At 39.9% G+C, this 23825-nt stretch overlaps 1 protein-coding gene across 1 annotated transcript in view; it reads left to right on the forward strand.

Moving 5' to 3' along the window:
* LOC115621286 overlaps positions 1 to 23596 on the forward strand; it is a 37543-nt gene extending 13947 nt beyond the window's left edge. The window contains exons 2-6 of the mRNA XM_030514889.1: positions 5693 to 5907; positions 8118 to 8253; positions 13539 to 13672; positions 22335 to 22617; positions 22785 to 23596. Coding sequence (XP_030370749.1) covers positions 5693 to 5907; positions 8118 to 8253; positions 13539 to 13672; positions 22335 to 22617; positions 22785 to 23107 — 1091 coding nt within the window. The 3' untranslated portion in view covers positions 23108 to 23596. The remainder of the gene's footprint in view (positions 1 to 5692; positions 5908 to 8117; positions 8254 to 13538; positions 13673 to 22334; positions 22618 to 22784) is intronic.
* The last annotated feature ends 229 nt before the right edge of the window (positions 23597 to 23825 follow it).

Raw genomic sequence — 23825 nt, forward strand, 5'->3', positions numbered from 1 at the left:
CGTTTATTGTCAGACTCAAAAGCAACTTGGAATACTAAGCTGACCAGCAGAGCAAGTGCAAGCACAAGTACATATCAACACACTCACACCCATTCACACATTCACATACTCACGCTAAGAGCAGCATGTCGCAGTTATTAGAAATTCCATTATATGTAGCATACTTATGTGTGCCCGTGCGCACTGTGTCTACATCCACACAACAGCAGCCAGCTGCCTCGTTTTCTGCGCTTGAGTGTATGTGTAAGCTTTTGTGAGTATAGTTGTGGGTTCTGTGAGCCCAGTCATTACCTCTGGCTATAGGCTCTGTTCCCTCTGGTTCATTTAACCGAACATTGTGCGTGGATGTTGCTGTTCCTGTCGCTTCTCTGTGTATGTGTGTGTGTGTGTGTGTGTAACTGGTTAGTGGCTGCATGATAAATCTTTCAATATGCTGGCGAACACATCAACAAAAACAGGAACAACAGCAATAATGCCAGTAAGAGCAACAACAACACACTGGCACACTGGCAAACACGAAGAACAACAATTTTCATTTGAATTTGCAACAAAAGCCTATTAAATACCAAAACAATACACATATATTACATGCTTTCATCGCCCCATCCCCCAAGGAACAACGACCCAGCTCGGCAACGAACATTTGCAGCTCAGTTCTATTTCGTTGTCTATTTGTTTGTTGCTGGCTCACATGCGGGTGAGTCTACAAATTATTATGCAGTGATAAATATTCCCACATTTCACATGTTGTACATCCATCCATATATGTGAGTGTGCTTGTGCTTATCTGTGTGTTTTTGTGATGAATGCGATTGTGCAGCAGTTGGTTGTTATGCCTGTTGCTTGGACCACGCTTCAAACTTGCTTATAAATATGATTTACTTTGTCTCTTTGATACCTGTAGCATAAAAACATGCAAAATTTCAGACAGAGCTCTCATCTAAGAGGCTTGAAAGCTACTAGTTACTTCAAAAGATTATTTATCACAGCTTTGTAGAATCTTTAAAGAATTATGTTTTACCTTTTTTCGGACATACAATATGCGACCAGCATGTCAATTTTTCTAAATCTAGAAAGAATATGTATTCTGCAACATCCGTACTTTTATACAAAGAGATATATCAGACTATATAAACTATAGGTTATATTTGAATATCGAACTAAGAATTTTTCGAGGGCTCTGAATTAATTACTCTAATACCAAGCAGTGAGTTCAACAAACTAAGAACTTAACACAAATTACAGACAGAGTTGTTATCTAAATCTACTAGTAGTATCGTAGTACGATATACTATATTTTATAATACAAATAAAGAATTACGTTCTTATCTTTTTGTGGATCATCTCCGTGGCAGATTTGGTGTCTCTAGATGGATTATTTTCCAATATCCTTACGTTTATACAAAGTGATGGATCAGACTATATTAACTGAAGAATATAGTACTGAGAGTTTTTCGAGGGCTTTCAATTAATTATTCGAATGCCAAGCAGTGAGTTCAACAAACTGGGAACATAATACAACGTTTGCGCAGTCACTGGTAAATTGATCAATTTGAATTCATTCTCGCCATGGAATCGGGAAAGTAAAACAGAAACTAAATAATCTGCAAAAATAACAATGTGCACAACTACACAAACAAATTTGGTAACTTTTGTAACCGGTCCCCATGCAGTAGAAAAACTCGATGCCAATGCGCCCAGGGGCAGGCAATGGTGTTCGAGCTGGCGTTCGTGGCCAGCAAAGGGCGCCGGGCGCAGAGCACAGCGCGTAAAAAATAGCGTCTAACTTTTCAATTTAGTATCACTTGCGGTTCCTTCTTTTTATTTGGTGAACCTGACGCCGTTGCGCCCAAACAATTCCCACAATGACGCACAATAGCAAGATTGGAAAACAATAAACAAGGCTATGTGTGGGGGATTGGAGGGCAGGTCCAAAGGTAAAGAAACTGCGCTGAAAGCAGCGTGAAAAGTGTTTGCCCAGCGCCAAGTTGTGCTCGCTTTTGTTGCCCGTGATGAGTGCGTTCAGGGACGACCTGTGGCAGATCGAAACCGAAACGAGCAACAAAAGAGGAAAAGCTGAACAAGCTCCAAAACTGTGTTGATATTTAAGGTTGGCGTGAAACAAATGCGGTAGTCATGTTCTAAGGAGCCTGGGACTGCTGGCCACAATCCGTAGTTTCTGTTGCTCTGCAGCTGCATGTAAACAAATCGCCCGCAATGGCAGTGCCAGCTGCAGCTTCTTCCGCAGCAGAAGCAAGTGGCACGCCATGTTGCTTGGTAACTTGGTTGAGCTAAAGGTAAGGCACTTGTAAGCTTCGGTAGTACTTAGCAAAATCGAACAAATATGTGACTTTCGTAAAAACTTTGTGTACTAACTTGCCTCTCCCTTCCTGCGGCTGCTCTCTCCCTCGCTCCCTCTCTGTCTGTGCTTCTAGATTTATATACATACATTGTTATGTTTTGTTGTTGGCGTTTGCTGCGGTGTACATAGCAGCCCCTTGTTGTATGCTATGATTATTTTTTATTCTATTTTCTTTCCTTTGCAATGCACATACAAGCACTAACAAGCAAAGTTTTATGCGCTGCCTGGTTGCAACTTTGCCCAGCAATAAGCAAGAATTTGTGGTTGCACTTCGAACTCACTGCTGGAGTCTTGGGTAGCTTTGTATGTACAAAAGTTTGAACTATACACACTTTTGCAATTTTCAATTGGCAAACAAACGCTGTTTTCGATTTCGGGCTGCAAATATTTATTCAATAGCTTTAAAAATGCCAGAGAGCTTCAATAAGCAATTACCAGTGTAAAGTTCAAGCATGCCTGCCAATTGCTGCAGTAGGCTTGCCTTGATCGCTAAGAGAACCCAAAGTCGTTGAGGTCATTGTGTAAATATTAATTTTACAAGCTGCAAATGGGAAGAGTGAGTGGATAATGAAAGAAGAGAAAACAAATGAAGCCGTACAGCAAGAAAATAATGAAAATCATATATTCTACATCCTGCGTGGAAGGACGCAGAAGCGAAATGGGCATGCGCCGTCGCCTGATATGCAAACAGCTCCCATAGGCAATGAATTACGCGCAGCTGGCATAAAAAAATGAAAACAATTTCATTTTATTTGCCTCATGAGAGATTTACACACCCGGACCGACCCAACTCGACCCGGCATCTCTCCATCGTCTCGGCTCAGACACAAAGCCCAGGGCCAGGACCAGAGCCAGGACCAACGGAATTAAAGTAGGCGGCGTCTACCAGCACTCACCGACAAGCTTACATTGGCAAGCTTGTCGGGCATCTTCAGAAGCGCCACAGCCGCAAATTATGTGTCATTATTTTTAAGGGCGCAGCCGCATGAAATGTGACCCAAATAAGATATAAAAATTTTTGAGTGCCTTGTTAGGCTATGTTAAAAACGTTGTAAACAGCAGCAACGTTGCCGGTGCCGCCGGCACTGGGGCAGTATGTGATGAAGTGCGTTGCTTGAGGATGTAGCTGGGGCGCCTTGACTTATGCTACGCATTTGTTGACAAACGACTTTAGAATGATGGTAATAAAGTTTGCGGAAATTGACGTTGATTGTTTGGTAATTAATAAAAATTTTTGGGGTCCACACCGCTAAACTGGGTTAAATGATTTGTTGCAGGCCAATGGTTTATTTGTGCTTGAAAATAAGATCTTGATAAGTACTACTTCAGTTGCTGTGAATTTACAGAAAAATGTTTTCAAGACTCTGACTTATCTATACAAATATTAAAAAGAGGAAAGATTTGATTGTTTGATTGTTTGTTTGTTTGTATTGAAAAGGCTCCGAATCTACTGGACCGATTTAATGGATTCCTTCACTGTTGGGAAGCAACACTATCGACGATTAAAATGGGCTATATTATATTTGCAAAAAAGAATGGAATCCTTACTAAAACGCCAATAATGTAACCAAATGTATACAAAATTACCTTAAAATTACCTTCATAAACAATCTCGAAACATTGCTACTTTAAATAAATATAAAGGCAATATTATTCAAAAGCCCCCAGCCAAATAAAAGATTACAAATCGATCGACACCGCGATTAATATTGAAGACATTTAAATTCACTAAACCCTTCTGGACTGCCGCCACATCATGCTTTTGACAAATTAAAGCCTTAGAAGCATTTGCAATGGGACGAGGCTGTTTATTAAGGAATTTCACGATAATTTAGGTGTAGCAACTATTATCAACGTCTCAGCAACTGGGCAACTAGCTCATATGACGAGAATACCGATGATCCCATTTGATCATTTATATGGCTTCAATTTCCGGTAGTCCCGAGGCCAAGCCTTGGAATTAGTAGGGATCGTCATACGAAAGCAATGTTTTACTGTATGTGGACCTATCACGGGTCACAGCTCCTGAAAATCAATTTATTTTGCTGTCACAAAATAAAACATCAAATATATTTCTCAGAGTACCTCTGACCTAATAAAGAATAAAAAAAGGGTGTATGTGTGTGTGTGTGTCATAAAAGGTATAATTTTTAAAATTTTTGTAAAAATACCCTTGCGAAGCAGAGGCAGGACGCTAGTATTATTAAAATTATTATTATGTCTCTTTACGATGGTTAAGATTTTGCTGGTGTGGATATTACTATATAATAATCCTGTCTTGTCTGCTTACTAGCAGGCTGTTTTCTTACTAAAATGTCAGGCATGAGAAGCTGAACTTTGCTGTTTTTTATGAAACTATGTAGAATCGCTTTTCAGGCACTTCGGGCCCTAGCCACTATTAATTGGTACGGCTACGTTTTCTTCGATAGGGCAACTTTTAATGACTTATATTTCTTTTTAAGTGATTATTGCCCAAACGTATTTATACTTTTTAAAAAGGTTATTGAATTACCTTTAATTTTGTTTCAAAACATGCACATGTTTCACAAACAATAATGCAAAAAATCAATTTAAATAAGACAACTTCATAATACTAGAAATGTTTTTACCATTAGTAATTGGTACGGCAACAATATTTACGAATTAAGCCTGAGTATCGTAATTTTTCTTTTTAAGGACAGCTTTGATTTTCGTTTTAATAGTATTAACTAAATTTAGGCATTCTTCAGGCGTTATAAAGTCTAACATTTTCTGAAATTTTGATTTAGGTTAGGGCTCGTAATATGCATTTTATCCGAACATGATTTTATCTCACGGTATGTCACGTTATTGATCGTTTATTATTAACTTAAAGCAATGTTTGTTTCTGACACATCGCGTGAGTTGACCCTTTGCTTCTAGGAAATGTTAGTACATGTATGCACAAACATGAAGCTAGTTTAACAGTGAAGTGTTTTTAATACTGCAACTAAAAATTGTGAAAGTAGTACTCAGTTCATCAATATTTATCATGCTCTATTAAAACTCTTGCATTAAAATAAATCTTTAGGAAACTTAAATCGTAGACACACCTATATTTCATGAAATATAACCAACATAATTGTTGCAGATAATTATGAAAAATGAAATCTATTTAGTGACACAAACTAAATGGCTGATGCTCCGTCAAAGATCTATAAAAAATGTCATGGCTTGTTTGTTATCAATGGTGCCAATGAGTGACTGCACAACATTTAAATAACTTATTCATATAAATAGGAAAAATTACAAAATCCAAACGACAATCTCACTTACAGTGCTCCCGCCTTCTCTCTTTTTGTGTTATTACAGAGCTCGTTGAGGGCGCGCTGCGGAACGTCAATTTAATCATAGAACCACCGGCAGTCCGGCGTGGCCAGCATGCTGTTCTGCGTTGCATGTACGATCTGAAGGGTGCACCACTCTACTCGGCAAAATTTTATCGCGGTCAATTGGAATTTTACCGATATACGCCCGGCGAGTTTCCCAACACAAAAGTGTTTCCATTTCCGGGCATACACGTGGATGTAAGTATGCAAAAAATGGCGAATCCAGTATACAAAAAAGTGTTGTCCGCACGCAGACACACAAAGGCTTCGGGAAAAAAGTGGAAGGCATTTCGGTCCTGGCCGTAAAGGGCAACACCGTCATTGTTTGCCGGCGACTTCACTGTTGGCATTAAAGGACGTATTATATTGTGTTCCTTTTTTCCCCGAGAGCTGTGGAAACTTTCGAAACTAGTTAACGTTGCATGCAAATGCAAGCCTGTTCAGCTGTCCAGTCAGTGTGCATCTCTAGCCATAGCCCTGGCCCAATCATGGTCCGTGAGCGAGCGTCAGTTTGATGCCCTTAATTGCGCGCACACTGCATTTATTTATACTGTATATTTTAAACTGCCTCTCATGCATATTCAGTTTGGCAGTTTTATTGTTATTGGCGGTTATTCAAAAAAGTCAACTGAGGGGCGACTCAAACGATGAGGCGTGATAGGAGTGGCAGAGACGGAGAAAAAGCAAAAGGATGGCATACACCTGCCACTATCGACGCGACTATCTGCAAAAATGGCCATTTAAATTTGCTCGACGACTTTGTCGCTCTGCACCTGTCTGGTTACCTGGCTACTCAGGCATTTGCAGAGTCTGGGTCTTGGTTGCCTTGGCTAGATTATTAAAAAAGTTTATCCTGCACAGCAGGGCAGCAACCCAGGCCACAACAGCAATTTCGTAGCTTCGATAAAGTTGCCTCGCTGAATCTGTCTAAATATTTCATCAGGCTATTGAGTTTTTGCCAGCGAGTTTATCTTTAGTTTTTTTTTTTTTGTCTTTGTTGTCGTGCAAAAGTTTTAGTTTGGCATTTAGGTTGCTTTTTAGCCTTCTTATTTGCTGTCCTGCGGTTTATCTTCGATTTAATAAATTTAAGTGCAGTTTCTTGTTATAATCACATAAATTTAGAAGATTCGAATGGATACAGTGTCAGTTGAAAGGTGTAACATTAGACGAGGCCATATTTAAGACATAATTGATTTTAGGGTCGTTATGCTATTCTGATGGAATGGAATAGGTAACCCATTCCCCAGCCAAGACATGGCAACAACATAATATTGTTGGAATTAGGTTGGAATACCTTTTTAAGGAAACAAGTTTTAAATCCTATCGCATTCATGACATGCATATGGGGAAGTGATCTGATATGGTTTGTCTATTGAACTATTGAAGGATTAGTGAAACGGGCAGAGGGACCGACGGACATGCAGAGAGACAGGCGACCAATAAAAAAATGCGCTTTGGATTCGTGCCCATATGCTTATTATGGATCAGAAAGTTAGCGAAGTTAGGACTTAACAACTTACATACAGTGTACTTAAAATTTACAAAGCTATATCTTTAATGCATTCATTCTTAATTCAAAATAAATCGAGATAAATTGATTACTAGTCCGATAAACTACTGTATTGTAGGTAACAAATATTAACATTACTTCCTAATTATTGATACTATAACTACCTAATATTACACATGAAATGATCACATTATTACCTAATGTTATTGCACATGAAATCATATTAGATATCGTTACTATCTTATCTTAATAAGTAAGGACAGAGAGTTAAAGTAGAGATTTGAAAAGATTAAGAAGACCATCACACAGAACGAGGCTAGCAGCCACCTTTAGATCGGACGCGCGATCTTTTCTCCCGTAAACCGCGAACCCGAGTGACCCCCGCTCGAAGTAAACTCGGAAAACAATGAAAAGTGAACCTCAAGCGTCGTCCAAGTTATTTTAGGTTATCAACATTCTAATATTGTAATCGTGGTGCAGTGTGAAGAATCAAATGAAAATAAAAGAGCCATAACAACATTTAACTATTATTTCGCGGTGTTCTTGCCTCCCGACTACTCCAGCGCCAACGGTTACAGTGGACACACGTCATATACGAAATTGTATAGTGGACATTAGTCGCTATATACGAAATGGTCCACTCGAACAACTGAGTCTTTACAGATATATTTGCAGTGCACTAGCCTGCAGATTTAAAGCCAAAGCACAGGCCACGCTGCTCTACCCTACAAGTTATAAATAAGTTCCTGATTTGAATAGCTCTTTTCACTTTTCTGTTTCTAAAATCTATTTATTGTTGATTTTTTACTAAAAAATCTTTGAGCTATTTGATATGTCAATCACACTAACTAGCGTATTTAATGGGTCCTCCTTCATTCTTTGCCCGTCTCTTCAACAGGTAACTAGTTCTAATGCCACCCAGGTGCTCATACGCAACGTTGGCTTCGGCCTCTCTGGCAACTTTTCATGCGAGGTTACCGCCGATGCCCCTCTCTTCTCCACCGCCACCGCTGTGGGCCAAATGCAAGTTGTGGGTAAGTTAACTTTCACCGCTACTCTGAGCCAAATTGGCATAATACGCGCTTAAAAGCGCTTGTTAACCAACAGCCGGTGCTCCAACGAGCCATGCAGCGTTTACTTTGACATTTGCGAAAATCTGAGCGCGTCGCGTTAACTTTGAGTTACCTGTGGCTTAGGCTAACTGCTATGACGACCCCAACCGACTCTGGTGGTGGATAGAAAAAGTTTCTGGCATAAGGCAATGGCAAATTTAAAGCAATTTGCTGAGGGTGGTAGGGGCTTATGTGACCTTGTCATATCTGCTGAAACTTTTTGAGCAGCGCAACAACTTTAGCTACAGAAACAGTCAGCAGACAGCAGGCAGCAGTGTTACCTCAAAGAAGCAGCTTTGCTTAGATTGCTCGACGCTCCGTTGAAAATTGCGTCATTAACAGGCCATAGCGCGAAAGATAAGCGCCTTGGCGTTGAGTGACGCCGGCTGTGGCCATTTGCTCTAGTCCTAAGTCGAGTTCTGAGTTCTACCTGCACGCCACACGCATTTCACGGCCTTATGCGTTTTAAATGAGCCAGTCGCGGCGCGTTGTGAATTAAGAATTTAATCAGCGGCAAGCACGGTCCTCGCCGTGGCAAATGGTCGCCATGAAAAGCAATGTGCGCGCTTAGCAATTATTTAGTTTCATTGGGCATTAAGCTTGAGCAGTACCGGAACAGCCACGGGCTTACTCAGGCAGCAAGTGAATCGAGCAATAAAAGAAAGCGGCCCGTGCTTCAATAAGAGGGAGTCATTAGATCTATGGCCCACAAAGGGGACTGTGGGTGGTGATTGAAACAAAAATAGTACACACTGCTGCCAGCTAAAAGCATTGACAATAAGTGCCAACAACAATATCAGCCATGGAATCAGCCACAGCGTAATCAGTTACCTTCCTTTTGACATAAGGTACAAAGTAATCACAATTGATTGAAGATTCTAGTTTGTGCGCTAAGCTTACATATGTGATATTAAGGTTCTAACTTATAAGGATATACATATGTACTTCATTTATTAGTAAAGGGTGTAAAGTTTGTTTAGGACAGCTCTAAGTCTATCTGATCGTCGGTATCGATTAAAGTAGAAAAGAGGACATTGCGATTTGGTTTCGTCTGATCAGATACGGTGTGGGCCTAAATAAATACTTCAAGAAACTAAGGCACCAAAAACAATAAGCCATTATACTTTCTAGTGACGGTCATACAAAAGAGTATTTTATTTTTCCAATGTAATAATTCCTTAACGATTTTAAGTATTAAGTCATATTTATAACAATGCCATATTCTGTGGACCTTTCTCGCTTCTTTCACTTTGACCAACAAATAAAGCTGAAACTTTCTCTTCACCACTCTCCTTAATATATTAACCTTTAAATTATTTAAAATTTACTCCTTTACAAGAAAAAGGTTTAAAATTGTAAAGAGCAGAAATGGTAAATTGAGATTGCAGAATCTATCTACAGCTGATTTCCCTTACTGATTCAAAAATCGAAGACCTTCGTTTGGCAAAGTTATATACAATAGTAGGTATGGTCGAAAGCCACTACTACACATATACAAGCACTTTAAAAAAGTGCTAGCTATCACAAATACAACAAGAGAGAACGCTACAGTCGAGCAAGCCCGACAGTGTAATACCCTGTACCCAGGTAAACTTGCGTCACTGAGTTATATGCGCCCATAGCAGCAGCAAAAAGAGGAAGAAGAAGAGCGAACTTGTTGCTGCAGTTTGGGGAGGTTGTACTGGCGAGAATTTGTTTTGCTAATAACTTTTCTTAAAATTGACCGAATTGAATAAAATTTTGAACAACAATAGACAATTATATATAAATTATGTGTGCAAAGTTTGGTTTAGGTAGCATTTGAAATGTGGACGCTATTGACAAAATTCTGTAGCGAAGGAAGGGGGGGAAAATTAAAAAAAATAAAATAAACTCGTCCTTACTCGGACCTAGGAGAATCTGGATGCCAACTTTGGTTAATCCAGCTTTTATAGTTTCTGAGATCCTTGCGTTCATCCAGACGGACGGACAGACGGACGGACAGACGGACGGACATGTCTAGATCGATTTCTCTCGTCATGCTGATCAAGAATATATATACTTTATGGGGTCGGAGATGCTTCCTTCTGTATGTTACATACTTTGCACAAACCTAATATACCCTTTTTACCCTACGGGTACAGGGTATAAAAACCGGTCACCCTCGCCCAAGTGGAAGCCTTGCTCACATGAAGCCAGCCATAATAAAAAGAGCAACAACAACCACAGTGGCACAAATAGCAGTAAATCCTTATATCCGTTTGGCATTAAATATTCGAGAAATTCGCTCTGAAAGCTAAATTCTGCTACAGTGGCTGCTTTTTATGCCACTTGCTGCGCGCCATTTCTCAGTGTGTGAGTGTGAGTGTGTGTGTGCGTATGTGTATGAGTGGGTATGTGCATGTGTGCTGGCATGATTGAGTAGCTGCCTAGCTGCTTTGCTCGTTGCATGTTTGTAGGCCAGGATTAAATATTTAGACGAGTTTTTCTGTCTCTCTCTCTCTCTCTCTCTCTCGTTTTGTTTCGCTCTGTCTCTATTCTACGTCAGCCTTTATTTCATTAGCGGATCTATCTGTTTGACTGCCTGCTCCATGTATTTAACGCTGCATTTAGCTCATTTAATTGGCCGCTTTTGCTTAACTGCCATCAAGGGATTAAGGCATTGCTTTTAAATTCATCGAGTTCAAGGACACGCCGCTCTCTCCCCCTCTCTCTCTGACCTCTGTTTGCTTATTAAAGTTTTATTAAATGCACAACAGATGTCGGCGTTTAATTGGTTTGTTGATTTTTTTGGCTGTGGGCGTGGATGTCGATGTGTGCGCACGGCATTTTAATAGAGCGCCCCTGCACATTCATCAACGTGAGATAAGGCAGCTTTGCTGACACAATGACAGCGAGAAGGCGCGCGTGCATGGACGTCGGCTAAAAAGCCAGACAGGCAGACAGGACAGATAGGCCTATGTATGAGTGAGTGTATGTCTGCGTGTGTGTGTGTGTGAGGAAGAGTGTGCAGCCGTGTTTGTCTCTGTGTTATAGTTAAGCTTTTGCGGCTTAGGCGTAATATCGACGACACTAAAACCCCAATAACTTGCGGGCTAAACAATAAATTACTAAAGCGGAACAACAAACATTGAGCATAGAGACAATGGACACGGTCGATATATGCTTGATTTGCACATAAAAGCAATATAATAAAGCCACCGTTTCTGAAATATTCAGATTAACTTCAATCCGCGTTGTTCTGAACCAATTAAAATCGAGTAGCAACTGCTTATTTTCTCAAAATCAAAAAAATAAAACAAACTTGCACAGCGTACATACATAATGCATCTTTGTGGAAAGTTTGGTGTCTCTAGATCCAGGTGTTCATACGGACGGACAGACAGACAGACTCGACTCGTCTCGTCATGCTGATCAAGAATATATATACTTTGTGGGGTCTGCCACGCCTCCTTCTGTCTGTTACATTTTCAGCTCCCGCAAACCTAATATACTCTTGGACATTTCATGTACAGAGTATACAAATTCGATCGAAATGAATATATCAAAGGTTGGATTCGGTTTGGAAAATGGAAATTTAAATTTGCTGACATTTTTGTCTATCCTGTATCGCAAGGGTGCTCGGACTTATCTTCTTATAAATAAATGTAAATTATAAATCCAATGTTCAGTGATTCGATGATTCGTTTTACTCTCAAAGCTGCCGCAGTTATTTGCGCTTCATTTTACAGTCCACGCTAGTTTTATGAAATCCTTGATGTGCATAGATAAATACTGGCTAACATAAATAAGTAAAACTGACACATTAAATAAGTCAATTCTGTGAATCGAAGTATTCTTTCATTAGTGTGAATAAATTGGTGAACTCACACGACTTGGGCTTTAATTTGCGCGATATGCCATTTTCGTTTTTAGCCAATACTATTGAGTTAAATCGTCCTCATCTTTAGCTCTACTAAAGCATCCCACCATTCATGAAATGCCTCACATTTATATTCGTGGCCGCCGTTGCCAAGCGCAAGCTTAAATAACTCTGAGGTTTAATCGTGTGTTAATGAGCTCAAGTGGCAATCAGATTGCGGGCCACGATGAGAAGACAATGGCAGACTCGCAGACATACACCCACACACATAGTCGTAAAATAAACACTTTGTCCTTGCGCGCTTTATGAATGGCAGTCGGTAGGCAACTAGGCTGGCAGCCACACCAAACTCAATGCTATTTGTTTGAGGACGACAACGACAACAAAATGGCGGCATTGGCGACACCATAAATGCCAGCGTGGCACGGTTTCCGCCTCCCTGTTCCAGTGTGTCGCAGCAGGTCTTGGCGTATAGCAAGCGCTTGTCTCAAGTTATGCTAATTCATGCTTTCATTAAGTCACAATGCCACCCACACCGCTTGGTCTTAAGTCTGTTGAAATCATGCCATGGACAAGTATAAAGTTTATAGTTGGCAAATATATTAGTGATGCTTCGCCTTTAATAACTTAATGACCTAAGTCAAAGTTGCAGAGGCACAAGTCACGAAAAGGTCAAACGAAATTGTTTAGTTTGTCTCCTTTCTTTATATTTTGATGCTCAAGTGTAAATTGGGCTGTCCAGCTGCTAAATTAAACTCGAAACTTGCCAAAAACTGACCCTCATTAAAAGAATTTGACGAACAGTTTTCACAAAACTTGCAGGCAGGCGACTGTGGAAAGCAAAAGCGGCAACCACAGAACCCGGCGAAAAGGTCAAAATCTGTTCAAAGCTGCATGCGCTAAGAGGGGCAAAGGATTGTGTTGAGTGGGTGTATGAGTGTGTGTGTGTATGTATTGACTGTGCCCTAGCATCCGAGGGGCAGCGGCACAGAATAGCCTTCGGCAGCAAGTACCAGAGCCAAGAGCCCAATGTTGCCTTTGTCATGGAAATTACTTTCTTCATTAGTTACTTTGTTGCTTTGGCTTTTACTTCGCTGCCTTCAATGCTTTGCTTGACTTAATTAAAAAGTTGAACAAGGCTCCCATACTGAGCATAATGCTTGAACAGTCTGCCCTTCCCGGCTTGCTGGTTGCCTGAGCCTCTCTGCCAGTTTGCCCTCAGGTTTCGGCTTAGGCGAATTTTTGCGCCACTTATGCGCCTATTAGGAGGCGGGTTTTTTTTTTGTTTTTGAAGTGCTCATGCAATTTAATTGAACCCTTCTCAACTTCACGCTTACTCTACTTCAACTTTCACTCTTCGTTGCAGAATTGCCAGACAAGCGACCACAACTCTACACTGAACACACTCGCTACGAACCTGGCGATGTCCTGCGCGCCAACTGTAGTACTCCGCCCTCGCGTCCACGTGCTGAGCTTAAGTTCACAATCAACAATATGGTGGTAAGTAGTGCCCAACCAGCGGTTTTAAGTACGTAAGCCGTAATTGCCCCGATAATTAAAAGACCGAAAATACAAGCTACATCAACACTTGAAAATAAACACACAGTTTATTCGAGCTTGTTAGTTGAAATGATTACGTATTATTGTTTTTTTTTTTGTCTATATTAAGAGTCTATAATTACTGTCGCAATAAAGAAATATAAATCTTTATATGTACTCTTCAAACACATACTTTTTTTTTATAAGTTATCAACAAAAATTTTTAAAGAATATTATTTTATTGGATAACTTTTTAGTCCGTGCTCGAAAAAGATGTTAAGTATTTATCTATATATGTACTATAAGTAAATATATTGGTATTTATATATAAATAAAAAAGCTTTTAAGCCCTTCATCCGTCCGTGTGAAGCGGCAAATCAACCCAGCAGCGTCTAACCAAGCGTCAAGGCAAATTTAATGAAATATTTCCGCAAAGAATTTGCGCTTTGCCCCTTGAGCCATGGTCGTGAACACAAAGGCGCTGATTACAAATGTAAAGTAAAAAACTTGAAATGCAACTTCAATTTATTTTGCTTCATATTTTTGCCGTTATACACATAACAATCACAATCCGGCCGACTGACAGACAGTGGGTCAAGCTGTAACGTCTTTGTCGGAGGCCTTTGAAGTTTCAACATATTTTGATCCCCTAGATGGTAGGGATGCCTATTCTAATGAGAAATGAAAACGAAAATGTGCCATGTTAAAACTTAAAGGCAAAGGCTTGTGGGCTTGTCTATGTGTTTCTCTGCCGTGCTCGTGGTCTGCCGACATGGCATATGAGCAATTTCACAGCCAACAGTCAGACATTGTTGTATTAAGTCTGCTGAACATGTGACGCAGCTGCGGCCAGGCATGAATTTCATTAAACACACACACACATACCACTTGCTTAGTTGAGGATGTAGGAAGCATTTCATTGCCTTTGTCGTTGCTGAGGCAGCACAAAAGCTGCTCTCTCTCGCTTTTCTCTCTCTCTCCCTCTCTCCTTTTGCGATCTCTCTTCTTGCTGATGCTGGTTCAGCTGTTCGGCTGCTTCGTGGCTGTCATTTTGTGTTAATTTTCACTTTTAGCTTGTGGCGGCACTGCTGCCCAAGCCTGTCGAGCTGTCAGTGCGAGTGGCGTGTTTTTTTTTTTTTTTGCATTGCAATTTTATGAATATGCATGGTGGATGCGATGCTGCCATCTATGTATGTTTTCTACTCTTTCCCTATTCAACCACATTCTATCTTTCTTTACATATTTCCACCGCACAACTTTTGCTTTTCCGCTACCCCTTCGTGTGTGTGCGTGTGTGTTAATGGGTCTGTTTGGTTGCCACCATTTTGAACAGTGCTCGCGTGTCTCGGCTCGACTCAAATGACGTGCGCTGGCATCGAAGCCAAGATGTCAAGAGCAGTTTAAATGGTCAAGGCGAAATCCTTCTTGTTTGCTTTGCATTACAAACTCGTACTTTTTGTTACTTTGTGTTTGTTTTGTATGCAGTGACGAAGAGATAGAGAGAGGCTGTGGGACTACACGTTTTTTTTTGGGTAACAGGTTGTATATGCTTGACTTAGCTCTTTGCCGGGCTGCTTCACATTTGGAGCAGCAACAATGACTACAAAAACTACAACCACAACCAGAGCATACAGATTTCCCCCCAAATCGATGGCTGGGATGTTAAAGATGCGCATTGATGGCTTTGGTATGCTGCTAGAGATAGGGGTGCATACTTTTGCATGAAATGAAGCTGGATGGCTTTTATTTTAAGCTGAGTGCAAGCTGGGGCTTTACTGAAGCACATCATGTATCATGGCCAGCTTTAGGACAAGTCCAGTACCTGACTGGCATGTGGTCTTTTGTTTGTGCTTTTGTGTTATGAGTAAAAAGGGTTAAGCCGAATTAAAAAGAGTTTTACTTTCTTGGAAACAGGAATAAGTATTGTGCAGAATATGAGATAGATGATTAAGTTGTGATCAGTAAAAAGACACATTTCTTTATAAAACACGTGTACATTTATTTTTAAAAGAAAATAAAACAGACAAGAAAAACATTCAAGATTATTAACCGATTTAAAAAAAGAGGAGGTTATCAATTCGTCTGTATTTTTTTTTTTTATACCCTGTACCCGTAGGGTAAACAGGGTATATTAGGTTTGTGCAAAGTATGTAACATACAGAAGGAAGCATCTCCGACCCCATAAAGTATATATATTCTTGATCAGCATGACGAGAGAAATCGATCTAGACATGTCCGTCCGTCTGTCCGTCCGTCTGGATGAACGCGAGGATCTCAGAAACTATAAAAGCTAGAATAACCAAATTTGGCATCCAGATTCTCCTAGGTCCGAGTAAGGACGAGTTTTTTTTTTTTTAATTTTCCCCCCCTTCCCCCGCTACAGAATTTCGTCAATAGCGTCCACATTTCAAATGCTACCTAAACCAAACTTTGCACACATAATTTATATAAAATTGTCTACTGTTGTTCAAAATTTTATTCAATTCGGTCAATTTTAAGAAAAGTTATTAGCGAAACAAATTCTCGGCAGTACAACCCCCACAAACTGCAGCAACAAGTTCGCTCTTCTTCTTCCTCTTTTTGTTGCTGGTATGGGCGCATATAACTCAGTGACGGAAGTTTACCTGGGTACAGGGTATTACACTGTCGGGCTTGCTCGACTGTAGCGGTCTCTCTTGTATATAAATTATGTGTGCAAAGTTTGGTTTAGGTAGCATTTGAAATGTGGACGCTATTGACGAAATTCTGTAGCGGGGGAAGGGGGGGAAAATTAAAAAAAAAAAAACTCGTCCTTACTCGGACCTAGGAGAATCTGGATGCCAAATTTGGTTATTCTAGCTTTTATAGTTTCTGAGATCCTCGCGTTCATCCAGACGGACGGACAGACGGACGGACATGTCTAGATCGATTTCTCTCGTCATGCTGATCAAGAATATATATACTTTATGGGGTCGGAGATGCTTCCTTCTGTATGTTACATACTTTGCACAAACCTAATATACCCTTTTTACCCTACGGGTACAGGGTATAAAAAGTAGCTATAATTTGTTTTTGTCATCAAACAGACAGACAGTGAAATACCCTGTACCCAGACAAGCAGAAATTTGAAATTTGAAACAAAAGTAGATAATTATATATTAATTATGTGTGCAAAGTTTGGTTTATGTAGCTGTTGAAATGTGGACGGTATTGACGAAATTCTGTAGCGGGGGAAAATCAAAAAAATTAAATAAACTCGTATATACTAGGGACTATGAGCGTCTGCATACCAAGTTTGTTAAATATACGCTGAGCCGTTTCTTAATCTTTGCCTTATTTGCATTTAGTAATATTTAGTATATCTCTGCCATGAAATGTTTTTTTTTTTTTTTGAGCAGTAGTTTCTTAGAGAAATGAATACAGTCTTCTGATAATTATTCTGACCACGTGGTCTGTGTAGTGGTCGCATTTAAGTTCAAATTATTACAAATGTTGGGACAATTTATTTTCTTTTCCGACATAGCTAATAGATGCATCTACTTATATAACTATTTGCAATAATTTTTAAAGCGTAAAAAAATTGCTGCTCAAATGCTCAAGCTGTGTTTGAAGAAGGGTTTCGTTACAATGAACATGATAAATGAATTCAAATCATTTGCACCGCAATAACTCGAATGCTGCACAAGCAGACGAAGCCAAACTCGAAGTGGCAGCCAACAGCAACAACAACAAATAAACCAACAACAGTAACATCAACAAATGTCTTTGTCGTTGTTGCATGGAAATGGAAAGATAGCTTATCGGCAATGCGACGTCGACGAACACGGAGCGAATTTTGGCAAACGACAAAGCAACAAACGGAGAGAAAGCAGCAGTCGCTAGAGAAGAGGGGGGAAGCAGCAATGACACAGCCCCTGACTAAAATTGAGTAGAAAACGATACCGCAAGAGGAAGATATATTACAATTGCCGATCACAGGAAACAAATGAATATTTCATGCTGTGCAAATCAACACAGAAGGTGTGGCAAGGGGTTAGAGAGGCAGGAGGCAGAGGCACAGACTCACATAGTCTTAGACTTCCGCTACAGAAGCTACGACATTGCACGTCGTCGTCGTCAGGTTACCACTGTCGGCATCAGCTAACGGGAAAGTTTCGTTAAAAGGTGCTCCGGCAAGGACCAAGCCTGAGGCAAGAGTCGCAGTCATTCGTTCTCACAGTTGTAGTCGAACCCATTGCCTTAGCCAAACTTTATGTTGACAAAGTTTTTGCGGTAAAATGCCACAGCAGTAATTTGCAAGGCACTCACATACACACATACACATGACACAGGCACACCCACACCCACACAACCACACAGTGACATATGTGCCTTGGGTTACGGCTACTGTGGCTTCATTTTGGCTGCCTGCTTCCGCCGGGGCACACATTAATCATTTGGTATGTAAATTGCCAATTAATAACTGCTGCTGCTGCTCCTACATGTCATTTGCCGTTTGCTTAAAATGTTATGGATGTTATAGGCAAGTTTTGTAAAAGCTAAAGAAGTGAGCTTTTAGGCGCAGCGCAATTGTCTCACTGTGTGAGGAAATCACATGCATGCGTCGCCATCACCGCTTAATGAAGACAAATAGCCTCTGAGCATTGCCAAATTTAGCGGAAAATTGAAAAAAGCTTTAGGGTTTTTCATTTGTGGCACACAGCGTGATGTGTGGCAGCTTCTTGCGCCAACTTCTTGGCAACTGTTTCCAACGAGACATTGCAGTGCCATTCTAGAATTTATTTGCTATCGATACGCCAGCAATGCATTGCACCAAGCGCATCGACAAATTGTACACACAATATGAGCCTCAGATAGTATAAAGTATATTTATTATACTCGAAGTGGGATTGCGCATCGGGTAGCTGGTAGCATCGAGATGGCTCAGAGAAAGGGCACCATGCAGTCCCATGGGTTAAATGCACTGGAATTTATGTTTGCAACCAAAATGATAGTTTGCTGTTTAACATAAATCATAGTGGGAACCATGGTATATTTACAAATATAATGGAAATTTGCGAATTCTTCAATGCAGAAATCGCTTTTAATGTGGTTACCGAATTAATTGAGATTTTGCATTTATTGAAAATATTCCTAGATGCACATGTGTGAGCTAAAATGTGTGAAGCGTTCATTTTCTAAGTATTCGTCTATTTATTATTCAGTCAAAAAAACGAAACTTCTTGCCAGCAATGCAAAAATATGTATCTTCGTTTCACTTTAAACACAAGAATTTTGCGTAATTCATCTTTACAGCTATAAAGCATTTATGGTAGAATAGGAGTAGCAGCTATTTCAAAACTGTTGTACATTCTCAAAATAATCATTCCATTTATGGTATTTTATATATGCTTATATTAGCAGCGATTGTATGCAGCACAAAGAATGAAATGAAAAACGTAATAAAATACTTATTAGCAATTAAGCACTAACAGTCCTGTTCAAATAATAATGCTGCTTTGCACCTGCTTCTTACATTTCTTAAAGCTTCTTTTATCAACTTTTTCAGGAAAAACGTTTGCTGCACAAGGCTTTGAGCAGCAAATATTTCCTCTCAGGGCCTGAGGTGTTCTGTTTTTTTTTTTTTTCCTAAAATCAATTAAGTAACAATAAAGTTTCCTTCCTCTAAAATTTTCAATTCGTTTTTGTTTTGGGTGCGCAGGTCTCTTTACGTCTCTGAGTTTTCTCCAATTGAGACTCGGACAAATGCTAAGACCTATTTGCGTTTCCCAAATTAGGCGCTTGCAGTCAGATTGTGTTTTACAAGGTGCGTTCCAAAGTAAACAGGACTTTTTGAATCTAGCGCCTCCTGGTGGCGTTATCTATATGTCGACTAGTGCGTTAGAATCTGCTATCTTTATCGATTGTCCAGTGAGAATTTCATGACATTTCATCGATTGGAAGTGAAGGTATTGCGTTTTAAGTGTCAGTATGTTTGTGTTATCGGTGCGAAAATGAGATTCGAAGAAAGAGCCAACATTAAATTTTGTTTTCAAATTGGTAAAACTTTTACCGAAACGTTTCAATTGATGGAACAAGTTTATGGCGATGATTGCCTACCCGGTAGCGGAGTGCACGAGTGGTTTCAACGTTTTCAAAGTTTTCAAATAAATGACGATCAACATGTGGGCCAATCACCGAAAATCGCATCGCAAATTTCATCAGAAATCAGCCGAAATCATCATTGGAATTGATGGAAATGGAATTGAACATCTCCAAAACATCGATTTGGGCTTACGAAAGGTGTGTGCTCGGTTTGTTCCGCACAAACTGACTGACCAAAAATTGCTCTCATCGATCGACCGATGTGTCCGATTATTTGACCAAAAATCACATTTTAACCATTAACCACTCGCCGTATTCACCTGATATGGCACTGTGCTACTTCTACCTTTTCGGAAAAATGCATTGTTGTATTGAAGCAGAAGGAGACTATTTTGAATAAAAAAAAATAGATTTTGCCGAAAAAACCATTTGTTCTGTTTTTTTTTTTTTAAAGTCATGTTTACTTTGGAACAGCCCTTGTAGATTGAGTGTGGTTTTAAAACTGAAATGCTTTCATGCTTTTCATCTGCAGGGTTATGAATTTATGCCTTTTTATTTCCATCTCTATAAGCAATTGCACCTTTGATGTTTGTGAAAACAATTTGCTCACTTAATGGCAAAAACAGTTGCCTACAAAAATGTTTTGCATTTTCTCCAAAAACGAACTGTTGAGCGCCTTAAAATTGTATAAATTAAGGAATTATTGAAACCAAAAACATGAGCTTTTCCGTCTACCACACAAACTCGCATATGGACGTACCAGTTTTAGAATCTGTATAAGCAATATTTATCTAAGCGAAAATCCTTTCACACACACTCTCACACACACACTCATGCGTACAAAGTCGCTGGTATTCATGGCGAGCGGTAAATTCTCTTATGGCAACAATTTTACAGTGAATTGCACTAAATAACTGCCATTAAGCATAAAAGCTGTTTGCGCATGAAAGAGCTGCTGGCAGCATTTAAGCCAAATGCAAGTTTAAGCATCTTGGAAAGTGCTGAAATAAAGTGGACTTTGCGCAGACAACGACACAACGACACACTGACACAGAGACACGAGCATATACACACACACATTCATATATAGATATAGGGGATAAGATGCAATACACAACATACGAGTACTCGTGCAACATGCAACATACAACATACAAATGCAAGTCAAATAAAACAGAAATGGCTTAGCAACGAGAGCAAAAGCGCAGCAAAGCGTGAATGCATAAAAAAGGATGCAGCAGGACCAGTACGAAAAACGGCAACAACACAGTAGCGGCTGAAAAGCGCAGCACCCGTCCAGGCATTTCAGAAACAACTTTCATCAATGGTCGCCTATCTCCCTGGCCCCTTTTCCATTTTCGGGCTGTTGTCTGCGGCCGAGTATATAGTCAGCCACTAATGTGTGCTATTGTGAAAATCTTGCTTCCGTCCTTAGATTTTGTTTTTGTTGCCAGCACCAAGATGGAAACGTCTACGAGTGCGACGACAACGACGGCATCTTGGCCACGTCGCCGCCTTTTGCTGCATTACATTAACACAGATAAAGTTCCTTGATACATAATTTCCATGCATACACATACACACTTACTAAGAGACTTACAAACATCCACACAAGTGGCTGCACATGTGCTCCACCTCATTCCATCGGCATTTTGCCTGCCAACTCACAAATGGCGACAACATGCTGGCTGTCTCTGCTACTTTTTAGTTTGCAGCTTCTGCTCCTTCTTTTGCATTTGTCCGAGTGCAAACAAAAGTATTACAAGCGGCAAATGCGCTAAACGTTGCCAAATCTCGTCTAGGAAGAAGCAAGGAGTGGAGCTTCAATTGCTGTTGCTCTTCTTCTTGCACTTGCTCTTATACATAATACTAGTTTTAGTTGCTAAAGAGGAGCACATGGCGCTACACCCGAGTGCCCCAGCGCTTAAAATATGCAAATGGATGTGCAAGCGAAAAATAAACACCGCTTACATACTAAAAATATATCAACGTCTTATTCATCCCACTGTACTTTATATGTAGATGGGTTTTTCTTATAAACGTGTATATGTTGTTTGTATAACAAAAAGGACTTCTTATGCTCTAATGAGTAACAACTTTCACTCAATATTCGTATATTAGTAAAAAGGTGGATTCCCAGAATTTATTGAACTTATATAAAAAATAAATTATTAAATAGAATAGAAGAAAGAATTCCCAAAACTGGTTATTCAAATATTTTTATTGAATTAGTATATGTTTAGCTTTAAACTATATTTATATCTTAGAATATAAGTTAAAGATATTGTGGAGTCACTCAAGCTTCCTATTGGTACAGACTGTAATAATCAAAATGCCAAGCTTAAATATTTGTTAATTATGGGGAGTATGTATTGTATCTTCAAACGCCTAACTGAGTCAGTAAAAATATATTGAAATCAAATTGATTTGGTTTGTTTAAACCGAAATTTCAGATTTTGTTTCCTGCCAGATAAAACTTTACATATAATTATATTTCGATAGTGCTACATTCCTATAATCTCTGTTCAACATATCGGTATTTTTCTATCTTTCATTGTAGGTCACCAATGCCGAAACACAATATATTCGCACAATTGATAATCTGATTGCATCAAGGATCTCGCTCAAGCTGCAACTGCAGGGCGTGCACTTTTCGAGCGCCAATGCACCTGTCTACAATGGTTACGGCTTGAACTCGGTGTACGGTGGCCACGGAGGTCCTATGTATGCGCCCAATCCGGGTGGACTGGTGCTACGCTGCACTGCACAGATCGGCGAGTTGTATCAGGAGTACAAGGAAATTGAATTGGGCACGCCGCAAAAGGATCCGGTGCCGGCTCGCGGTACGTTGTGCAACTTTTGGTCAGCCAGTGGCAACTGCCTCTCGGTTGCGCATTTGTCTCTAAACTAATTACGCAATATCGTATCTGTTTCCTGCTTCCGGCCTCTATATGCTTTCTATGTCTCTATGCCTTTTCATGTCCTTTTTCTCTGCTTGTTTCCGTTGCAGTTACGCTCTCATCCGGCTCTAGCATGAAAAACTTCTTCAGCACGTATTTCTCCACATCGGCGGCGTCGCGTCGCTTCGGCATTGGATACCACTTGGCGCCAGTCGCCATGGCTGTGGCAGCATTGCTTGTCAGCGGAGGCTCACTGCTCACCCATATGGGCCAGCTAATTATGCTAGGCGCCGATATCGTTGATGTTGCTGCCTCTGCCGATTCACTTGCAGTGGCCAGAATAGTTTATTCCAATGGACAGAGAAACCGCAGCGACAGCTCCTTAAAGGCGCCAGTTGAGCCAAGACAGCAGCTTCCGATATCTCAGAGATAACTAAATTAAATCCGCCACGGACTAGATTGATGGAATGCAGCAGGCCGGGCCTACGACCGCGCCCATTCCTTGTGTGTTACAAATTAGTTAATTATTAAGTGATTTGAACATATATTTTATACGCTAGTTAATCGTAAAGGTGTGCAGAATATTTGGTTTGCCAGGTTACGGAATTAGTTTTTGTATTTCAAATGATTTTTAGTAGCAGCTCTATAATTTATTCAATACGAGTATCTAACGAGTTATTGTGTGTGCGTCAGCTAGCGAGCTAAAAACAAACTACAATTAAGAGAAACATTTAAAACTAGCATAGTTTTAACAACATAGCGTGAGAGCATAAATTAAAAAAATAAATGTTAATGCAGAAAAATGGAAATATAACACAGATTATAGAGCAGCCCACGCTCTTCAGTGTGCGTCATAAAATTAAAGACAAAAAACCAAAGGTACTATATGTGTTGCAAAACCAAATTCAAAACAAAAGAAAAACTGTGTAAAATATATTTAACAACTACAAAGCATATACATAAAAAGAAAATCAAAATGAATTAAAAGCCTCGTGTGGGCATAATGTAAATGGTGGTGAAAATAAATAAAAACGGTGTTAATTTTAAAATAATTCTAATGTGTTTTTTTAAGTAGCTGTTCTGTGTTTCAGATGACTTTGCAAAGAAAGTTTACAATTAGAGGATCTTTGTTGAACACATATCGACGTATG

This window comes from Scaptodrosophila lebanonensis, unplaced genomic scaffold (assembly GCF_003285725.1).
Source record: "Scaptodrosophila lebanonensis strain 11010-0011.00,11010-0021.00 unplaced genomic scaffold, SlebRS2 tig00000024-arrow-pilon, whole genome shotgun sequence".
Taxonomy (NCBI): Eukaryota; Metazoa; Arthropoda; class Insecta; order Diptera; family Drosophilidae; genus Scaptodrosophila; species Scaptodrosophila lebanonensis.